This window comes from Oryctolagus cuniculus, chromosome 14, assembly GCF_051225735.1.
Source record: "Oryctolagus cuniculus isolate XC-2025 breed Fujian yellow rabbit chromosome 14, ASM5122573v1, whole genome shotgun sequence".
NCBI lineage: Eukaryota > Metazoa > Chordata > Mammalia > Lagomorpha > Leporidae > Oryctolagus > Oryctolagus cuniculus.
The window spans coordinates 86,473,549-86,495,469 of NC_142880.1; the positions used below are offsets into that span (position 1 = coordinate 86,473,549).

At 44.1% G+C, this 21,921-nt stretch overlaps 1 protein-coding gene across 6 annotated transcripts in view; it reads left to right on the forward strand.

Annotated features, from left to right (window-relative positions):
• Positions 1 to 1,472: 1,472 nt before the first annotated feature.
• NLN (neurolysin) overlaps positions 1,473 to 21,921 on the forward strand; it is a 95,788-nt gene continuing 75,339 nt past the window's right edge. For 2 of the 6 annotated variants that reach the window (XM_070056768.2, XM_070056769.2), the window contains exon 1: positions 1,479 to 1,705. In XM_070056768.2, coding sequence (XP_069912869.2) covers positions 1,665 to 1,705 — 41 coding nt within the window. In that variant the 5' untranslated portion in view covers positions 1,479 to 1,664. Of the gene's footprint in view, positions 1,706 to 16,289; positions 16,381 to 21,921 lie in introns of all 6 variants that reach the window. The other 4 variants (XM_089312811.1, XM_089312809.1, XM_008262286.4 and 1 more) reach the window with 4 other exon arrangements.

The following is a 21,921-nucleotide window of genomic DNA, read 5'->3' on the forward strand; positions in this document are numbered from 1 at the left end:
TAGAAAAATTAAAACACTGAGCTGAGTTATTTTAAAAAATCAAGCAGGAAGGTTATAAATTACAAAGGTAATCAATAACAATGATAAATTACAGTGAAAGTAAAAAAAATCTGTATTACTTATTTCTAACAAGTCAGGGGAGCACAAAGTATTGATATGGTAATTTATTTAATATTTTCATTCATACCCAGTAGTATTAGGCTACATTAAATCTTGCATAAATAATCTTTTTCCAAAACATATATGACATAAACTTGGACTCTTACTGACTACTCCATTATATCTTAACAGTGTAGACGGTTCGGATACAGAATAGGATAAGGGCACAGATTGAAACATAAAAATCCCCTAAAGGCCTCAGTACTAAATCAAGGGAGATTTCTTAGTGCTGACTCAGAAGCTGATCCACAATGAGCATCTTCCTCTATTTCATGAGTTTTGTTTTTTTTTCAACTGCATTAATAATTTACACTCCACCTACTTTAGTAGGTTGCGAGTTAGTTATTTGCTAAGGAAATGCATTCATGAAAGGTTGTTCGGTGCAGAGTGTCGTTCTGAATAAAAATGGCATTTCCATTCCATCAACAGACACGCCAGGCACTGAGGATGCTACCCACGGGCCGGCGTGGTCTGCAGGGGCTGTGCCCTCGGGGCACCGTCCAGACCGCCAAGCGCAGCCAGCTCAGGGCTTATTTCCACTAAATCGCATCAGCCCTCCATCTGCTCCCCGGGTTCCCCAACCCGAAGCCAGGGTGTGGTAGCCGCCGTTTGCATGTTTATTATTTGTGCACTTATTTTGCAGGCGAGCCCGGTCTCTAGGCCTTGGGTTATTACAACTGCCAAACGAGGCCCCAGGGCAGAAGGTGCAGACTGCATAGGGGGAAAGGGGTGAGCCTCGAGAGGACAGGAGAGGGCCAGCCTCCTCCAGCTGTCTCCCCTTCCTCTCCTCAGAGCACGTCGACCTCCCACTCGGTGCCGCCCTCCCTCCGGGGCCCTGGCCTCGCCCCGGCCATGACGGGCTTTGCAGCAGGTGCGCGGTGCAGGCCTCCGTCTGGGGCGGCCAGAGACGCACCCTTCCCAGACAGGAGCCCCTTTACCAAGCAAGAGGATGCAAGACGACGGCTGAGGGCCCGCGGGCGTCTGGAAGCCGGTCCGCCTGACCCCTGGTTCTCAGGGCTTGAGCGTGGCTCAGGATCACAGCACCCACAGCGCCTGCCCAAACTTCTCCGGCTCCCACGCCGCCGCCGCCGCCGCCGCCGCCGCCGCCGCCGCCGCCGCAGCCACCGCCGCCCCCTCAGCCCACCCGGCTGCGCGTTCAGCTCTCGGCTGCTGGGCTTCACCAGACCCGCCCCTAGGGCGGGGCAAGACGCGCGGGGCGGGGCTCGGGGCGGAGCTCGGGACGGGCAGGGCGTGGGGCGGGGCCGGGCGCGCGGGGCGGGGCCTAAGTGGGCGGCGGGACGAGGGGCGGGGCCGAGGCGGACGACGGCGTGGGGCTGCCACACGTGGGAGGGCGCTGGCCCGGCTGCCCGCTGCTGTGGCCCGGGCTGTGGCGTCCCGGCCTAGGCCGACTGGCGGCTGCCCGGCGCCGGGACTCCGCCGTCGGCCTCCCCCAACCCCAAAGCCAAGGACGCCGCTCCTGCCGCTGCCGGCCTCGCGGCGCGCCCATGATCGCCCGGTGCTTTTCGGCTGTGCGAGGCCTCCACAGGTACCTCCCCGCGCGGGTTCACCTTGACCGTGGGCAGAGCGCGGTCTAATGCCTGGGCACTGCCGGGGCGTCCCGGCCCCGCCGAGCACCCGCACGGCCTGCGGGGCCCACCCTGAGGGACACCTGGCGCGGCCACCTGGCCGGCTCTCTCGGGAGGGCCTGCGTTCCCTTTGTTTGGGTCTGCCGCCGCCGAAGTCGGCGAGCCTGGTGAGCGCCCGGGCCCCAGCGAGCTCCGGAGGGTGGGCCGCGTGGGAAAATCCTTTCCCTCCCGCCGCCATGCAGCTCTGTGGTTAAAGGTGCCGCGGCAGTCCACTCCGCGTGGGCAAGTCCCGTTGCCCCTCGCACTCCTCACTAGGATCGGGGTCAGCGAAAGCCACACACAGGAGACGCTTCGGTTTTGTTGCATGTTTCTGTCCGTGCTCCCTAACTTCCTTTTTTTTTTTCTTTCTTCTCCCTATAAACCAAGGCCCTTGTCTCTTGCTGGGGCAAACTGACTTGGCTCAAAATGGAAAAATGTGTTGCAGGGTCTGGTGGGCGCTGCAGCTGCTGTTCTGATGAGCTCGGGCTCTCCAGCCACACCCCTCCGCCTCAGCCCTGCAGGCAGGTGCGGAGGGAATTCTTAGCAAGGATGTAGTGGTTTTCAGAAACAATGCTGCCGCCATCCCCATTCCCAAGTCCGTCCCGAACAGCAAATCCAAGTGAAAATTCGGCAGAAAAAAGGAAACGTGTGTTTCTTGCTTGATGCCTACAAAATTGTGGGAGATAGCAGCATTCGAGCCTTGTACTTCGTCCCGTCGTCTGCGAAGCTCTGCGTGGCTCAGTTCTGGCAGACACCCAGGGACAGTAGTATTTACAAAGACTGTGGGCTATTCCAGGCTGTCCCTTTTGTGCTGGTCTCCAGGGTGCAAGGGGTGTAGCTGCCAAATGTGGCTATCAGCACCTGAAGCGCTTTGCCTAAAGCAGGAGAGAGGAGACGAAATCTTCCTGTAGGACAGCCTTTCTCAAACTTTTTAGTCTCAGGACCTCTTTACCTCCCCAAAATTAGAGGAACGAAGCATTTCTGTTAATGTGGGTTGTATCTGCCTATATTTACCCTATTAAAAATTCAATCTGTGAACTTTTAGAAGTGTTTATTAGTTTACTTATAAAACAGTAATAAATCTGTTACACCTTAATGGAAAACAGCTATTTTCCAGCTGCTCCCACCCCAGCCAAATCAGGAATACAGTGCCATTACACTTTTTTTTTTTTTTTTTTTTTTTTTGGACAGGCAGAGTGGACAGTGAGAGAGAGACAGAGAAAGGTCTTCCTTTGCCATTGGTTCACCCTCCAATGGCCGCCGCGGACGGCGCGCCGCGCTGATCCGAAGGCAGGAGCCAGGTTCTTCTCCTGGTCTCCCATGGGGTGCAGGGCCCAAGCACTTGGGCCATCCTCCACTGCACTCCCGGGCCACAGCAGAGAGCTGGCCTGGAAGAGGGGCAACCGGGAAAGAATCCGGTGCCCCGACCGGGACTAGAACCTGGTGTGCGGGCGCTGCTAGGCGGAGGATTAGCCTACTGAGCCGCGGCGCCGGCCACCATTATACTTCTTATCTTTTTTTTTTCTTTTTGAAAAGTTGTGGTAAGATGAAACAAAATTTACCCTTTTAATCATTTCTTAATAATTAATTGAAATGCAGGGAGAAAGAGAGAGACACACAGATCTTTCATTCACTGGCTCACTCCCCACATGCCCTCAACAGTCAGTGCTGGGCCAGTCAGAAGCCAGGAGCCTGGAACTCCATCCAGGTGTCCCACGTGGATACCCGAAACTCAAGTACTTGGGCCATCACCAGCCGCCTCCAGGGTGCTCATTAGCAGGGAGCTGGAACTGGAAGCAGAGTCAGGACTGGAACCCACTTAATCTGCCGTGAGATGCAGCCCTCCCAAGTGGCATCTGAACCGCTGCACCAAACTCCTGCCCGTTCTGATCTTTTGTAAGAATGCAGTTCAGTGACGTTAGGTACGGGCACGTTGTTGTGCGGCCATCACCACTGTCCACCTCCCACATTTATGCGTCATCCCAAACGTAGTTTCTGTGCCCATTATAGAATAACTCCCTTTCACAACCGCCTCCAAACCTTAGTAACCACTGAGTTTTCTTCCTCTATAATTGACTAATCCAGGTATCCCACACAATTGGAATCATGCAATATTTACCCTTTTGCATCTGGCTTATTTCACTAGCGTCGTGTTTTTAAGGTTTACCATGCTGAAGCATGTGTCAGAGATTCCGTTTATAATGCTGAAGTATATTCCGTGGTGTGTATATATCACATTTAGCTATTTTGAATGATGCTTCTGTGATCATTGGTGTGCAAATATGAAGGTGTTATAAAAAGTTTATGGGAAATGGAATTAGAAGTTAAAATAGGGGCTGGCTCTGTGGTGTAGCCAGTAAAGCTGCTGCCTGCAGTGCCGCATCCCATATGGTTGCCGGTTTGAGTCCTGGCTGCTCCACTTCCCAATCAGCTCTCTGCTATGGCCTGGGAAAGCAGTAGAGGATGGCCCAAGTCCTTGGAATCCTGCACCCACGTGGGAGACCTGGAAGAAGCTCCTGGCTTCGGATCAGCCCAGCTCCAGCCATTGCGACTGTCTGAGAAGTGCGCCGTCAGAGAGAAGACCTCTCTCACTCTCTCTGCCTTTGCCTCTCTGTAACTCTGCCTTTCGAATAAATAAATAAATCTTTTTTTTTATTTTCTTCTATTTCTTTAAATTTTTTTTTTTATTTTTGACAGGCAGAGTTAGACAGTGAGAGAGAGACAGAGACAGAGAGAAAGGTCTTCCTTCCATTGGTTCACCCCCCAAATGACCACTATGGCCAGCGCACTGCGCCGATCCGAAGCCAGGAGCCAGGTGCTTCTCCTGGTCTCCCATGCAGGTGCAGGGCCCAAGCACTTGGGCCATCCTCCACTGCACTCCCTGGCCATAGCAGAGAGCTGGCCTGGAAGAGGGGCAACCGGGACAGAATCCGGCGCCCCAACCGGGACTAGAACCGGTGTGCCGGCACCGCAGGTGGAGGATTAGCCTATTGAGCCGCAGCGCTGGCCCAAATAAATCTTTAAGAAAAAAAAAATAGTTAAGATTATTTTGGTGCAAGATTTTTTTGAAACCCATGCATACTCATATCTGTTCAAGTTCTTGCTTTCAATTCTTGAGATATTTAACAGGTGTTCAAAAAGTTTGTGAAAAATACATATTATGAAAAAGCTATGCATAGATTTCAAAACTTTTTTGCACCAACATAAACTTATCTTTTAATCTCACTTATCCATGAACTTTTTGAAGTACGCTTATATGTTTAGAAGTAGAAATTGGTTAATCCTATGGTAATTCTAGCTTTAATTTTTTGAGGAACCATCATACTATTTTCTATAGTAGCTGTGCTGTATTACATTCCCATCAGCAATTGACAAGGATTCCAGTTTCTTTACATTTTCACCAGCGCTTTTCTGGTTTTTGAGAATAGTAATCCTAGGTGTGGCGGTGTTTTTCATTTTATAAAACTTGAATGATTTAATAGAAGGCACCTGGATTCTTTCATCTGCTTCTGCATTTAATCTATTGCACTGTTTTAGTTTGGCTTAAGAAAATGAAGAAAACCCATCTCACACTCACCTAGCTGAAAAGAGGGAAAGATTTCATAGCTTTTTAAAGATAATCATGGATATTTGTTGATACAGTACCCAACTTTGACAAATAACTTTTAAATGTTAGTTACAAAGTGGCATCTGAAACTATATCAATGTACCTTTCTTAAAATCCATTGGTGTATGTTTCACTCTGAATGCATGATTTTGTAACATCATACAAAAGAAATTTGGAGATTAGGGCTCGATGTGTTATATAACTTTTACTAATATTTCCTGAGGACATATTTCACTGTACAATGTCAAACAATTGCATTCCTTAATGTCCTCATCCATCTAATCAGAAAAGTCTTCATCTATCAGGAAGCTGGCAAGCTCAATGTAACAGATAAAATTTTCAAAAATTCTGATTTTCATTTGAAAGCTGGAATTTTTGTCATTGGCAACATATTGTTGTTTTCCTTGAAGTGACTGACAGTCTTACTTTGTTATATTTTTGACAGGATGTCTGCCAGATACTTAAGTCTGAATAATCTTGATTTGTCCTTCAGTAGTTTTTTCAAGTGAAAATAGAGTTCTTGGGGATGGACATTTGGTGCTGTGGTTAAGATGTCGCATGGGATGTCCACATCTCATATCAGAGTGCCTGGGTTCGAGTCCTGTTCTGCTTATGTGTCCCCAGAGAGGCGGCAGGTGATGGTCGGAGACGTATGTCGCAGACACCCATGTTGGAGTCTGGGATTGAGTTCCTGTCTGCTGTCTGCAGCCTGGCTTATCCCTGGCCATTGTGGGCACTTGAGGGGTGATGTCACAAATGGGCGATCTCTGTCTCTGTCCCTATCTCTCTGCCATTCAAATTAAATACAGACATGCATAAGCTTTATTTATTCCCTTTGCCATTCAAATTAAATAAATACATTGTACTTATTTATTTTTCATTTATTTGAAAGGCAGAGTGACAGATCTCCTATCCTGAGGTTCACTTACAATTTCTATTGGGTTTTCCTTTTGGCAGGGTTCCTGTACCCCTTCCCAAGGCGAATTTGGCAGCCAGGACCAGTGATAGGAATATTCAGTCAGCTTCTTGGGAATAAGTAGAATGGGAATCTGGAGAGTGGGCTGTGGTTTCTTTTCAAATAATATGTGACCTTAAGTAAACTATTCTCTCCTTTGAACCTCTCTCGGGTTCCTTATTTTGTAAAATAAAAAAAGACTAGGTTAAAATGATATCTAAGGTTTCTTTGAATTCTATGTTGCCATAGCAATTAAACCACAAGAATTCTACCTACTGGCTCAGATTGCACAGCATGTGAGCCAAGCAAAATCTATTTTATATTATAGACTGAGGTATGGCTGAAACATGAGAAGGGTTATTCAGCAGAATTTATCTCAAATTATAGGTATAACAGCCCTGGTTTCTTCTTTCAATGATAACAAAATAGCTTGTTTTTACAGTTATGACAGCAATTCATATTCATTATAGGAAACTTGAGAAAATAATGACAAGTAAAAGAAACTATTAAAAATTTACACAATATATCCATCCACACGAGCCAGTTAACAGCTTCCAGAATCTCTTTTATGCACTTTATTTTTAAACAAATATGATTGCCATACTTGTAATTTGTAACATAATATAATATAAACACCCCCCCCATAATATTAATAGCAACAACATAGCTTATTTGGAGATATATGTAATTTGAATAATCCCTACCTTTGGACATGTCAGCTATTTCTAACATCTTAGTATGAGTAACAATAACCTAATAAGAATGTATATTATTTCATAATGCTTAATTATTTTCTTAGTATCAGATTCTTTATAAGTGGGCATGCAGGTCTTTCAAGCCTTTTGCACATGTATTATTATTAATAGCATTTGTCATCCCCACCAATTGACTAGTTTTCTGAGGTCAGGAGCCTCCTTTTGTCTTTTGTTTCTGTACCTGTAACACCTACCATGGTATCATTAGTAGTAGATGCTTAACAAATATACTTATTTAGTGGATGAATTTTTAAAAAGCCAAATAATAATACCTGAAAATTCAGTGTTTACTTCTGGTATCTAATGAATATGGGGCTAGATTTGGCATTCTGTTATGGAAATTACAGGTCTAATTTTCAGTACAAAGTAGATGTTTCAAACCTTACGATGAAATAGCTGTTTACAGATTTTGTTATGCAGACAGCCAATTGCCAGGAGAAATTACTATGTCTAAGTGTTAAGTGAGCCAATTTAGAGCTAGTTGTGTAGTAAAAACAAACTATAGAGTGGAGTATGCAGGAGGAAGCTGGCAGGACTGTACTTTCATCAGCAGAATCAGGAATTCTGATACATACCAGGACAGATAGGAGGTTTTGGAGAGCTCATATTTTTAAAATATATCAACTTTGTTGTATTTCCTTGTTATTACTAAGTATTATTAGTAGATTGTCTATATCCTACCCCGGTCATTGATAAAGCATTTGTGACTTTCAGTATCCACATGTAGCTAGTTCTTAATTATCCATGTCCTTGCTACTACTTTTTTCTACCTAGAAGGAAAGGAAGGAAATTAACGTTTACAGCATACTTACTGGTTAGTAAGCACAGTGCCATGTATTTTTACAAATGAAATCTTGTGATTTCTCCAAAAATTATGGAGGTATTTAATATTACCTTTATGTTGGGGTTGAAGAAACTGAGGCTTAGGAAGCTTGCACAAGCACCAGGACCCAGGTTCTGCCTTTAGGTCCGTGTGGTTTGCAGTACAGCACAGCATCATTTCTGGACAACCTTTCATTAGCTTTGAGCACCTTTGCCCTGGGTACTCAACTTACTCAATGGCTTTGTTTTAAAATAATAGCTTTGCAATTTATAATTGACATGACAATTGTACATGTTTGAGGTACAGTGTGGTGTTCCAATACATGTATACAATGTGTACTGGTCAGATCAGGATAATGGATATAACCATCATCTCAAACATTCATCATTTCTTTGTGCTGAGAGCATTCAAAATCCTCTCCACTATCAATGTGCTATTTTTAAGTTCAGTAATTAGAACACCCTGCCTCTGATAATTACATGTTCAAGTCCTTCCATCCTTCAAGGCCCAGTTGCAACATATAAATTATGTCTTTGTCCCTCCTTTTTATCATGGAAGTAATTTCTTTGTTACCCTCTTTGGTACTTATTATGTACCTTGTATTCTAATTATTTATGCATATGCCTTATCACCCTGGTCCAGTCCTGGCTGTTGCAGGCATTTGGGGAATGAACTAGCAGATGGGAGTTCCTGTTTCTGTGTATCTATCTGTCTTTTTCTCTGTCTTCCAAATGAAATGAAAAATTTAAAAAATTTTTTAAATCCTCTTTAAACTTAATAAAAGCATGAAATTCCAGATAATCACTACTCACTAACAGTATTCTTAACAGTATTAAATATACTGTTAAATATATGTAAGTATATAAATATACTGTATACTTGTATGTAAGCTAAACAAATCAAGCACATAACAGCAGGATAGCAACAACAACACAGCACTTGGAAGGAAACCCTTTGAGTGGTTTCCAGGCTCACTGTGAATTGGCGGATTGATGCAGCCGCTGGAGAACAGGAGGGGAAGGGTCACCGGTCAGATGACACTCAGTTTTATGTGTGAGCTGCCAAGCCCAGCAGATGCTTTGCAGCCCTGTTTGGTCTCTATGTGACATTGACACTGTGGGTCCCACCTTCTTTCTTGTAGAGCACTAAGTTCCTAATTTCCCTCTCCTCTGAGCGTTCTTCAAATTTAATCTATACTTTAAAGATTTATTTATTTATTTGGAAAAGTTATAGAGAGGCAGAGAGAGAGAGTGAGTCTTCCATCTGCTGGATTTACTCCCCAAATGACCACAACTGCAGGAACTAGGCCAATCCAATGCCAGGAACCAGGAGCTTCTTCCGGGTCTCCCACACAGGTGCAGGGGCCCAGGGACTTGGGCCGTCTTCCACTGCTTTCCCAGGCCATAGCAGAGAGCTGGATGGGAAGTGAAGTAGCCAGGACTCGAACCAGTGCCCATAAGGGATGCCGGCACTGCAGGTGGCGGGTTTACCTGCTATGCCACAGTGCCACCCCTCCAAATTTAATCTTTTAAGCTTCCTTTTCTTAACACCTGCCCCTCAAGTGCTGTTTTTTTCTACAAGGTCTGTTCTTAACTTTTACTGGAAATCTTCTCTCTCCTTCCTGTTAGCCTAGATACATGTTCATGTGTCTTCCACACACCCTCCTGTCTGAAACCTTCCCTCAATCCAGAACTATGCATTCCTTTGCTTTCCCAGGTTTCTCCACTACTATCTACATAGTCTCCTCAGGTCACCCATTATATTGTACAAATTGCACATCTGAAGACGTATGTATCTCTGTGTCCCACCCAGAGCCAGCTCCTCATCCTCAGGTTCATATATCCAGCTTCCAAGTCACCACACTTCCACACCCTGGCATATCTCAGAAACACTTAAAAATTAATGTGTCTGAAACTTAGTAACAGTTCCCCAAGCCTGATATTGCTTGCCCCTGCCTTTCATTTGTCCTGGGGTAAATTTTCTGTTTCTGCAGGAGTGCCACCACCTCCTCTTACCGAAACTAGAAACTCTGTGATGTCGTGTCTTCGTTTCATAACGTTCTGCAAGCTTCACCTCTTGAGTATTTCTTGAATCCATTCATTTCTCTTTTTTTTTAATTTTTTTAAAGATTTTATTTATTTATTTGAGGGGTAGAGTATAGACAGTAAGATAGAGAGAGGTCTTCCATTTGCTGGTTCACTCCTCAAATAGCCAGAATGGCTGAAGCTGGGCCAATTTGAAGCCAGGAGCCAGGAGCTTTTTCCGGGTTTCCCACGTGGGTGCAGGGGCCCAAGAACTTGGACCATCTTTTACTGCTTTCCCAGGCCACAGCAGAGAGCTGGATCGGAAGTGGAGCAGCCAGGCTTGACCCAGCACCTATACGGGATGCCTGCACCATGGGTGGAGCATTAACCTACTGGGCTACAATGAATCCGTTCATCACTCTCCACTCCTGCTACCACTTTCCTTTCTCATTGTTCGTCTGCATTACTTACTGTAGCCCCCTGAAGTTGACTTCCTACCTCCCACAGCTAGGAGTGCCTGGCTAGCATACAGATCTCAGCCTCACACTAGAGGCTTTCGTTGCCTACAATATACACTTTTCTTTCTTTCTTTTTTTTTTTTTTTTTTAAGATTTGTTTATTTGTTTTAAAGTCAGAGTTACACAAAGAGAGGAAAGGCAGGGAGAGAGAGGCAGAGAGAGAGAGAGAGAGAGGTCTTCCATCCACTGGTTCACTCCCCAGTTGGCAGCAATGGCCGGAGCTGCACCAATCCGAAACCAGGAGCTTCTTCTGGGTCTCCCACATGGGTGCAGGGGCCCAAGGACTTGGGGTATCTTCCACTGCTTTCCCAGGCTGTAGCAGAGAGCTGGATTGGAAGTGGAGCAGCTGGGTCTCGAACCGGTGCCCATATGGGTTGCTGGCGCTTCAGGCCAGGGCATTAACCCCCTGTGCCACAGTGTCGGCCCCGTATACAATATACATTTTAAACTTGTTAGCATAACATAGAGATATAAAATGGAGTCCTGAGTAGCAAGCTCTCCAGCCTCATCTCTATCCAGTTTCTACTTCTAAATTTGTGGTTGTAATTCCAAGAATACACTATGTCAGGTTGTTGAAAATGGGCCTCTGCTAGTCCTGTCCTCTCTCCCTGTCCACTCCTCCACCTACCTCATCCCATCCTTTCCAGAATAATTCCTGTTCAGAAGCTGCCTCTGAGTTGAGTACTATTCTGTTCTCCAACCATAACATCTTGTGTGTTGCTGTATAATAGCATTTAATACCATATTGTCATTATTTGTGTCTGCACATATAAATGATCCATGAATTCACTGTATTTCTTTGCCACACTAGCCAGTAAGTTCCTTGAGACCTTATTCATCATTTATCTTTAGCAACTAACTCTGTGCTCATTACCTTCTCCTAAGCTCCAAATGCCTACCACATATTTCTACTTGGGTGTCTTTGGCAGCACAAACTCACTATAACTAAAATTAAATGCATGTAAAACCATTTCCCCAGGTCCTCACGCATGCACAAACACACACATCCAGGAAAAGAAAGGAAAACATTCTGACTTGCTTCTCCTGCCGAATCCTCTAGCTTAGTGATTGGCCCTGTCACTCATGTGCAAGCAAAGCAGAAACCAGGTTGTCCTCTTAGAGTGCCTCTCTTCCTACCCCGACTCTACCAGGTCATGATGGGGCTGCAGTAGAAGGTGGAATTAGACTGGACGGCCTCCAGTTCTGCCATTCTACAGAGGTCCTTCAAAGAGATCTTGGGAAAATGGAATTAAAAGCTAAATTTATTTTGGTGCAAAAATAATTTGAGATCTCCATAGTATAGTTTTTCCATAGAATGCATCTTTCCATGAGCTTTGTAAAAATCCTTTCCTCTATGTATAGATTTCAAAATATTTTGCACCAAAATAAACAGCTTTTAATTCAGTTGTTTCCATGAACTTTTTGAAGTGCCTTCATGCTATGCTGTTAATAACCCGAAGCCTGGCTTATGTAAAACAATGGAACATTCTTAGATGGAAAGTGGCACCTTAGTCGATAGTTAGCATTTCAGGCGCTGGAATGAGACTGCCCATTCACAGCCCAGGGGTGCTGTTTACTAGCTGTGTGATGGACTCAGCCTTTCTCTGTCTCAGGAGTAAAGGTGATGGTGCGTAGAAAATACTTATCACAGTGCGTGGGTATAATAAGCACTTCATATGTAGCTAAGTGGCTGTGTATTTTATTTAAGTAGATGCTTTCTTTTGGTTTCTGTATGACTTCTAAATCTAAAAGACCTGAGTTTGGTAATCATTCACCTTTGTTAGGAATTTTTTGGTGATGCATTTTATCTTTTATTGATAAGGAAACTCTGTTCCCTGCTTGAAAAGAAGGCATTTGAGCGGGCATTTAGCATTGCACACTGGAGTTCAGTCCCAGCTCTGGCTCCAAACTCTTGCTTCCTGCTGACATAGACCCTGGGAGGCAGCAATGATGACAATGGCATTTAGCATTGCACACTGAGTTCAGTCCCAGCTCTGGCTCCAAACTCTTGCTTCCTGCTGACATAGACCCTGGGAGGCAGCAATGATGACTCAAGTAATTGGGTTCCAGCTACTCATGCAGGAGACCCGGATTGAGTTACTGGCTTCCAACTTCAGTCTGGCCTGGTACAGTCCCAGCTGTTCCAGGCATTTGAGGGGTGAACCAGTAGGTGGTAGTGCTTGCTCTCTCTCTCTCTCTCCGCCTCCCAAATAAATTTTAAAAAAAGAAAAATATGGAGAAAGTAGGCTTTTGATATGTAGACAAAGAATTTGAAATCATTTATATCACTTTGAGGGAAAAGTTAGTAAGTATCTACATGCACAATAGAAACACAAACTGTCCTAATTATTTTCCTTTCTCACTTTGACTGTTGGCAGCATTCTCATGTAAGTAGTAACATTTGGTGGCTTCTAGGGTTTGCTGTACCAAAAACAAGAATCGGAACACGGCATGGGTCAACACAGTTCCCGAAAGACCATACTCTCTGATTATGTTCTTGGCTGCCTCCCAGCAAGGACAGGGCAGAACAAAGAGCAGGCCCTGACCATGTGTAAAGGTTAATAGCTGTGGACAGCTTGGAGAGAATGGCGGAATCACCAAAGTGCCAGTGTGGCTGGCCATAGAGTATGGTATCTAACAGCATTAAGTCTGGAGGGGGGCTGCCTGGGTTACTGGCCATCTCTAGCTGTGTGACCTTGAGTTGTTAATTAAGCTCTCTGATTTAGTTTCATTATTTCTGAAAATGGGGATATAAAAGGTTCTATTTCACCGTATTGATAGAAGGATTAACTGAGTTAGTATATGTAAAGCACTTAGCACAGTGTCTGCTACAATATGTGTTTGACATTACATTGATGGTGGTAGTGGTTGGCACTGCCTAGAAGTATCTAAGGAGGTTCATGTGGCAACTAAATGAAATAACATTTCGTTTCATGCCAGCTCTCTGGTTGCTATGCTCAGAGTTGCCAACTTCAAGTTATAACTTCATTGCACTTTAACCTAAGTAAAGGATTTGAACTAACTGGTTTCCAAATACCCCTTCTAACTGAATTTATGAATCTTGGTTTACTGGTCAGATACATTTTTTTCTTATCTGTGTCTAGTTTCTTCTCTTTTTTATCCATTTTAATACGCTTGTCACCCTAAGTGTTTTAATGTTAAGTTTGTATGAGGGCTGGAGTTGTGGTACAGTGAGCTAAGCTGCTGCCAGCAATGGCAACATCACATGTGATCACTGGTTTGAGTCTTGGCTGCTCTGCTCCCCATCCAGCTGCCTGCGAATGTGCCTGGCAAGACGTCAGGTGATGATCCAAGTGCTTGGGCCCCTGCGACTCATTTGGGAGACCCAAATGGAGCTCCAGCCTCTTGGCTTCGGCTTGGTCCAGCCCTGGCCTTTGTGGCCATCTGGCGAGTTAACCAGCAGATGGAAGATCTCTCTCACCCTATCACTCTGTCTTTCAGATAAAAATGAATAATTTTTTTATGTTAAGCTCATATATTTTTCAGACCACATGTCTGAATTTAGAATAGCAACTAGACCCAGACACACAGTTATTACATACATATTTTTAAACTTCAGTATTATGTAAATTTTTAAACACAAGCTAAAGAAGAAATTATATAATAAATCTCCCATCACCAAGTTCTAAAATTGTCAACTATTGGCCAATCTTTTTTGTACACTAATTTCTCTTCCAAAATATTTTCTTAAAGCTTAGTCTTTAGGCACAGGGCTTGAACATTTTAATTTTCTAATTTTATTTATTTGAAAGTCGGAGAGACAGACAGACACACAGAGATCAATCTTCCACTTGCTGGTTCACTCCCCAACTGCCCGTAGCAATTAAAAGTAGGCTAGGCTGATGTCAGGAGCTAGGAACTCAGCCCTCATCTCCCAGGTGGGTAACAGGGACCCAACTATTTCCCAAGGTGCACATTAACAGAAAACTGAAGTCAGGAGATGGAGCCAGGACTTGCAGGCACTTAAAATTGGGAGCATCCCAAATGACCTCTGTTAAGTGTGAAATGCCCATCCTCCCCAATTATTTTAAAGTACATACCCAGTGCTATATTATTTCAGTCATAAGCATTTTAGTGCTTTAGCTATAAGAGAGTAACTTTTTTCAAAAACATAATCACATTATCATTATTACATGTAGGAACCAAAAACACTTTTACTTGTAATTGAATCAGCCTTAAAAAGAAAAGCAAGCTTGTTAGCCAGGCTTAGGAGGGAAAGTTTAGGTAGCATCATTCTCTCACCAAAATATCCATGTGTAAGTGAAAGAAAAAAGATAGGCTTGAGTATTAAGTAACCCTCTGAAAGGGGAGAATTACTCTCCTGAGTAATTTACTAAGGATCTCAATTCTGAGAAGTATGCCCCAAACACCAATTAAATGTGCCAAAAGCAATTTATTCATGCTTCCAGAGAAAGATAAAAGTGGAATGTTTGTTTGGGGTTGTGGTTTTCCATGTATGTAGCTAGGCCCTTTGCTAATTAATTATTAAGGAACTCCTGATTTCATTTGTGAAGCAACACTCAATTTTACATGCTCTGTGGTTCAGGTGGCTTTATTTAAGACAGTTTTAGGATTTAGGGAAAGAAATATTTTTATGCTCATTTATTTTTAGAAGACTTTTATTTAATGAATACAATTTCATAGGTACAGCTTTTAGGAATATAGTGGTTCATCCCCCCATTCCCACCCTCTCACCCCCACTCCTGTCCCACTTCCTACTCCCTCTCCCATCCCATTCTTCATTGAGATTCATTTTTAATTAGCTTTATATACAGAAGATAAACTCTATACTAAGTAAGGATTTTAACAGTTTGCACCCACACAGACACACACCAGGTATAAAGTACAGATTGAGAGCAAGTTTTACAGTTATTTCTCATAGTACAATTCATTAAGGACAGAGATTGTCCTACATGGGGAGTAAGTGTACAGTAACTCCTGTTGTTGATTACAGTTGTCACTGGTTGTTTTCTTTTTTTTTGTTTTGTTTTTTTGTTTTTTTTTTTTGACAGGCAGAGTAGACAGTGAGAGAGAGAGACAGAGAGAAAGGTCTTCCTTTTGCCGTTGGTTCACCCTCCAATGGCTGCCGCGGCCGGTGCGCTGAGGCCAGCACACCACGCTGATCCGATGGCAGGAGCCAGGTACTTACCCTGGTTTCCCATGGGGTTGCAGGGCCCAAGGACTTGGGCCATCCTCCACTGCACTCCCTGGCCACAGCAGAGAGCTGGCCTGGAAGAGGGGCAACCGGGACAGAATCCAGTGCCCTGACCGGGACTAGAAACGGCACCGCAAGGCAGACGATTAGCCTAGTGAGCTGCGGCGCCGGCCGTCACTGTTATTTTTGACATCATTGACCATCAGAGGCTCTTGACATGAGCTGCCAAGGCTATGGAAGGCTTTTGAGTCTACACACGCCATCATTATTTAGACAGGGCCATATGCAAAGTGGAAGTTCTTTCCTCCCTTTATAGAAAAGTACATCCTTCCTTGATGGCCCCTTGTTTCCAACGGGGTGTCACTCACAGAGATCCTTCATGCAGAACATTTTTTATCACTATGTCTTGGCTTTCCATGCCTGAAATGCTCTCATGGGCTTTGCAGCCAGATCTGTTTGCCAAGGGGGCTGATTCTGAGATCAGAGTGCTGTTTAGGGAGTTTGTCATTCTGTGAGTCTTTATGCTCATTTATAATAAATGTATTAGAACATGTAATTATTACTCCAGTTGTGTAATGCATAAAATTAGGAGAAAATTAGACTGTTATCTTCTTTTTTTAAAAAACAATTTTATTTTTATTTCAAAGTCAGAACAACAGAGAGAGAACATGAGGAAGAGATCTTCCATTCATGAACTCCCCAAATGCCCACGGCAGCCAGGAGACCTGAGTCTTCCATGTGAGTGTCCTGGACCCAAGAACTTCAGCCATTGCGTTCTCTCTTCCAGGGTTCCCATCAGCAGGAAGCTGGATCTGATGCAGACCTAGGACCTGAACCAGGCATTCCGATAGGGGATGTGGGTATCCCAAATATTGGTTTAACTGCCGTACCACAATACCCACCCCTAGAATATTATCTTCTATTCCTTATTTTTAAAATCTTTTGTTTACTTATTTATATGTTTATTTGAGAGGCAAAGAGACAGCACCTACCTGTGGGTTCACCCCCCAAAAGCCTATGATGTCCAGATCCAGGAGCTAAGAACTCAATCAAGGTTTTCCCTGTGCATGGCAAGAATTCCACTACTTGTGCCATCACCACTGCCTCCGGAGATCTGTACTTCCAGGCACTTGGAATGAGAAGTTGGAGCTGGGAATCAAAGCCAGACTTGCTGATATTGGACAGATGTGGGCATCTTAACCTCGGCCAAACATCCACTCTTTTATTTTTTAGAATCTGAGATTTTTCTGTCTCATTCTTTGTAACTTTGAAATATGCACCTTTTCTAAAAGTTCTATTTGTCAAGGGAGAAATCATTGTCATGTTTGTAATACTTCTAGTCTCATACAGGTTTTGTTTTGTTTTGTTTTGTTTTGTTTTGACAGGCAGAGTGGACAGTGAGAGGGAGAGACAGAGAGAAAGGTCTTCCTTTGCCGTTGGTTCACCCTCCAATGACCACTGCGGCCGGTGCACCGCGCTGATCCGAAGCCAGGAGCCAGGTGCTTCTCCTGGTCTCCCATGTGGGTGCAGGGCCCAAGCACTTGGGCCATCCTCCACTGCCTTCCCAGGCCATAGCAGAGAGCTGGCCTGGAAGAGGGGCGACCGGGACAGAATCCGGCGCCCTGACCGGAACTAGAACCCGGGGTGCCGGCGCCGCAGGCAGAGGATTAGCCTATTGAGTCGTGGCGCCGGCCTCATACAGTCTTAGGCAGTTTGCTTCTAACCCTTTAAATTTTATTCATATTTCCTGGAAAAGACAATTTTGGCGTCCCTTTTCAGTTATTTACACTAAAATTTGGGAACAAGCGGGGAGTGTTGCAGCCTGCTGCTGATTGTGATGCCAGAGTGCCTATTCCAGTTTCAGGTGTTCACTTTTATCCAGATTCCTGCTAATGCATCCTGGGAGATGGCATATGATGGCTGTAGTGCTTGGGCCCCTGCTGTCCACATGGGAGACCTGGGTAGGGTTCCAGGCTCCTCACTTCCACTGCCGCTGTTGCAGGCATTTGGGGAAAGAACCAGCAGATGGAAAATTTCTCTCTCTCTCACTTTGTCTGTCTCTCTTTTTCTGCCTTTCAAGTACTTGAAAATAAATAAATAGGAGGCTGGTGCTGTGGTGTAGCCAGTAAAGCTGCTGCCTGCAGTGCCAGCATCCCGTATGGGCACCGGTTTGAATTCCAGCTGCCCCACTTCCGATCCAGTTCCCTGCTAATGAGCCTGGAAAGGCAGTAAAAGATGGCCCAAGTCCTTGGGCTCCTGCATCTGTGTTGAAGACTGGAAGAAATGGCAGGTGCTGTGGCTCACTTGGCTAATCCTCTGCCTGCCGCACTGGCACCCCGGGTTCTAATCCCAGTTGGGGCGCTGGGTACTAGTCCCAGTTGCTCCTCTTCCAGTCCAGCTCTCCGCTGTGGCCCAGGTCCTTGGGCCCTGCACCCACATGGGAGACCAGGAGGAAGCACCTGGCTCCTGGCTTCGGATCGGCACAGGGCCGGCATAGCAGCCATTAGGGGAGTGAACCAATGGAAGGAAGACCTTTCTCTCTGTCTCTCTCTCTGTCTCTCTATCTCTCTCACTGTTTAACTCTGCCTGGCAAAAAAAAAAAAAAAAAAGGAAGAAATTCCAGGCTCCCGGTTTCAGATGGGCCCAGCCATTTGGGGAGTGAACCAGTGGATGGAAGACTCACTCTCTCTCTACCTCTGTAAATCCACCTTTCAAATAAATAAATAAATCTTTAAAAAAAAATAGAAAATAAGCATAAAAACCCATAAAATTTTGGAAAGAACTTTTCCATTATATTACCAAAATCTTAAATAAAATTACCATTTTTCTTTTTTAAAAAACATCATAAACATTTTGAGAAAGAATTGAAAGTAAATTACTGTTCATTCCTTGGAAACCTTGTGTAATTGGTTCTACTTTTAATTAGGTCTTACTGACAAATGAAGTTTTATACATTGAGTGTTACCAGTAGTGGAAGGGAGGGTGGTTGCAGGAACAAGTTTCCTGGGTGCTTTGCCCCAGCTTAGTATAGAAATAAAAAGCCAGGAAACAGTTTGCAAAGAGGCAGAAACTTCTATTTGACAAAAATGCACCTGGTCGGAGAAGAGACCAAGCAGAGTGCCCGAAGCAAACGCTTCTTTGAGGAAACGTCCTAGGTTTTTAAGGCCTTACTATCTGTTTTACTGGGGGTGCCCATTGGAGGGGGTTTCACATACATATGTTGATTGGCTTGGGGCTCATGGAGATGGGGGAGGTGGCAGAGGAGGATGAGGTCCCCTAGAGACAGCCTGACTCTCCCCAGGGGCTCAGCCCGCTCTCTGCTAGCTCTGGCTGGAAGATTGCAACTAACTTGAAGGCATGATTTAAAATTGGCAGGTCACAAATGCGTCACAAGACGCTGTTAGTGGAGGAGGTGCCAGCAGGTCTGGAGACTGGCTCTCCAGCCACATCTGACAGCCTGCTTGTGACCGACATTCTACCTGTGTCTGAGGGGCCCACAGACCCCCAGCCCTACTGGCCGGCCCGTTGAGGTTGTATGAGGCACCATTTCTAAAATAGATAGTGCATTTTCATTATATAAAACCAAGATTGAACCATTAAAGTTGTAGTTGTCATTCTAGTAATCAAATTTAAATGCTACTTTGTTCAGTACAAAAGAGACTGCACAATAAAAAACTGATACTGCTTTTGACTTGATCAGACACACTAGAGTCTCTTCAGAATAAAGGCCTGGATGTCTCTGTATTTTTGGCTAACTCCTCCCTGTATTCAAAATATTTGTAGCTGACTTCAGAGCATGCACACATCTTTTTGTGAATTTGATGTTTACAGGAAGTGTACTATGTTACTTTGACAAGAGAACTTTGAAAGTTTGATGTTTTCAAACACTGCTAAACATTTCCTGCCCAATCTAAAATATTACTTTCCTATACCAGTAGGTGGAAGCAGGAGCAGCTGAATTGTAGAACTTTGCTTTCCAAGCGTACTGGCCTGTTCTGTAGATTGTCTATGACTCCAAGTGTCTTTATGATACATTCCTCACTTAATTAATTTCCTTCAATGATGCTAGCATTTTTTAGCACCTTCGTTTGATTGCCTTGTCACTTATTTACTTGATGTCTTAGAACTTAGTAGTTATTTGAGGACAAATTTAGATTTTTTTCATCACTTCTCTATACTGTTGATTCAACAGCTATAACGCATATGCCATTTGCAGAACCCATTCTTCCTGTTTGCCAAGAAATACAAAAATTACTAAGATGTGGTCCTTGTTCCCAAAGAGCTTATATTCTGGTAGAATTAGAAGGAAAATGTCATCCTCATTCCTCCCTTGACCTGAAGGGGCAGATTAGGCAGCCTTGCTATGATATTTATATCTCCAACCAAGCTGTGGCAGACTTAGGCTTAGTATTCACACAGATTTTAATTAATTCAACAAATATTTATTGAATACCAGGTACTATATAGGGTACTATATAGTACAATATATATTGAATACCAGGTACTATATATAATTTATAAATGTATGCTTTTTTCTCATAGATCAAAAAGACCAAAACAGTCTTCAAAAAATCCTTTTTTTAATTTTAATTTTTTATTTTTAATTAATTTATTTAACAGAGTTAGTGAGAGAGAGAGACAGAGAAAGGTCTTCCTTCTGTTGGTTCACCCTCCAATGGCTGCTACAGCCTTCGCACTGCGCCGATCTGAAGCCAGAAGCCAGGTGCTTCCTCCTGGTCTCCCATGTGGGTGCAGGGCCCAAGTACTTGGGCCATCCTCCACTGCCTTCCCCGGCCACAGCAGAGAGCTGGCCTGGAAGAGGAGCAACCGGAACAGAATCCGGTGCCCATATGGGATGCCGGTGCCTCAGGTGGAGGATTAACCAAGTGAGCCACGGCACTGGCCCCTTTCTTTTAAATTTTCAATATATATTGTATAGAAAAAGTAAACAAGTGACATATAGATCCTGAAACATCAGACATAAGGAACTTTCAGTTAGAAGTAGCTGAGGTGAGTAATATTCCCTGGAATGTATTTAGAAGACCTTCCACAAATTCTGGTTGAAATAAAATTAAAGTATTATACTTGAGACTAATTCTTTTGTTTGTTAATAGCTAATAATAATACTAAAATAAGTTTACACAAAAGGCATAAGAGGAGAACAAGGCTCTAAGGTTATATATGTATGTGTAGAGTAAGAGAGATGAACCTCATAATTATGGGAAAAAAAGACTTCAGAATTACGTGCAAGATTTAGCAGCCACTACTATTCAGAACTATCCTTAGCCCCAGGCTGTCCATCATCTTAATTCATTGTGCATCAGAACTGTCCAGCTCAATTAAGTGATTGTGTCCCACCATCATCTTTATAATGAAAGTCCTGAGAAGATACCCAGCCAGGCGCTAGCCTGTTTTAGCCCTACCTGCATTTCTGCACACCTCCTTAAACCCGTGTTCCTACCGTATGTCACGTGGCTGTCGAGAAAGACTCAGCGAGGCTGAAACTCACGTCCTCACCGAAGTCTTTCCTAGGTTCCCCAAGGCAGAGATACCTGCTTGTCCGCTGTGCTCCCGACCCCTTTATTCTTACAGAATTTGCTGGTGCTCTAGTCCATCTCTTCCTGCCCTGCTTCCTCCTAAGTCTGAAAGGTCCATCTTTGCAGCTTTAGTAAATATCTGCTGAAGGAGTGAGTGCGTTAACATTGATTCCAGGGGATCCCTTTATACCGAGCCTTTTTTATTTTTGTAATACAATCTGTATTTTGGCATAATTCCAGTTGATGGGTAACAAGTCAATACTTCTTATCTGAGAAATCACAAAGGAATGAAGAATCAGCATTCATTGCATGGAAAGTGTTCTTAGAATGCCTCAGCTGAACCGTATCAATAAAATATATATAGATTATTTGTTTGCCTGAGTACTCTAAGAGTTTGCTACTTCCCAGCAGTATATTTTCTCAAGTGGTTTATTGATTACCTAAGAGCTGTTAATTAAAAGCTCTGGGAAAGAATGAGATCTGGGTACAAGTCCCAGTTTGAGTTGCTTTGCTCTTTGGAAATGGATGACTAAAAGCCACCCAGGCCGCCCTGGCCAGTTTTTCAGAACTGGATAAAAGCTAAAGAGGGTCACTCCTCCACAGCCCTTGCAGCAATCCCTGGGGCCGGTATAGATAAGGAGTGCTTTAGCTAACCCTGTTCTCTCCCCATTAAGAGCTGTGTGGCAGATCAGGGAGGTACTGTTGGTGAGAAACTTGGTGTTTACCTTTTCCGGGATGTAGT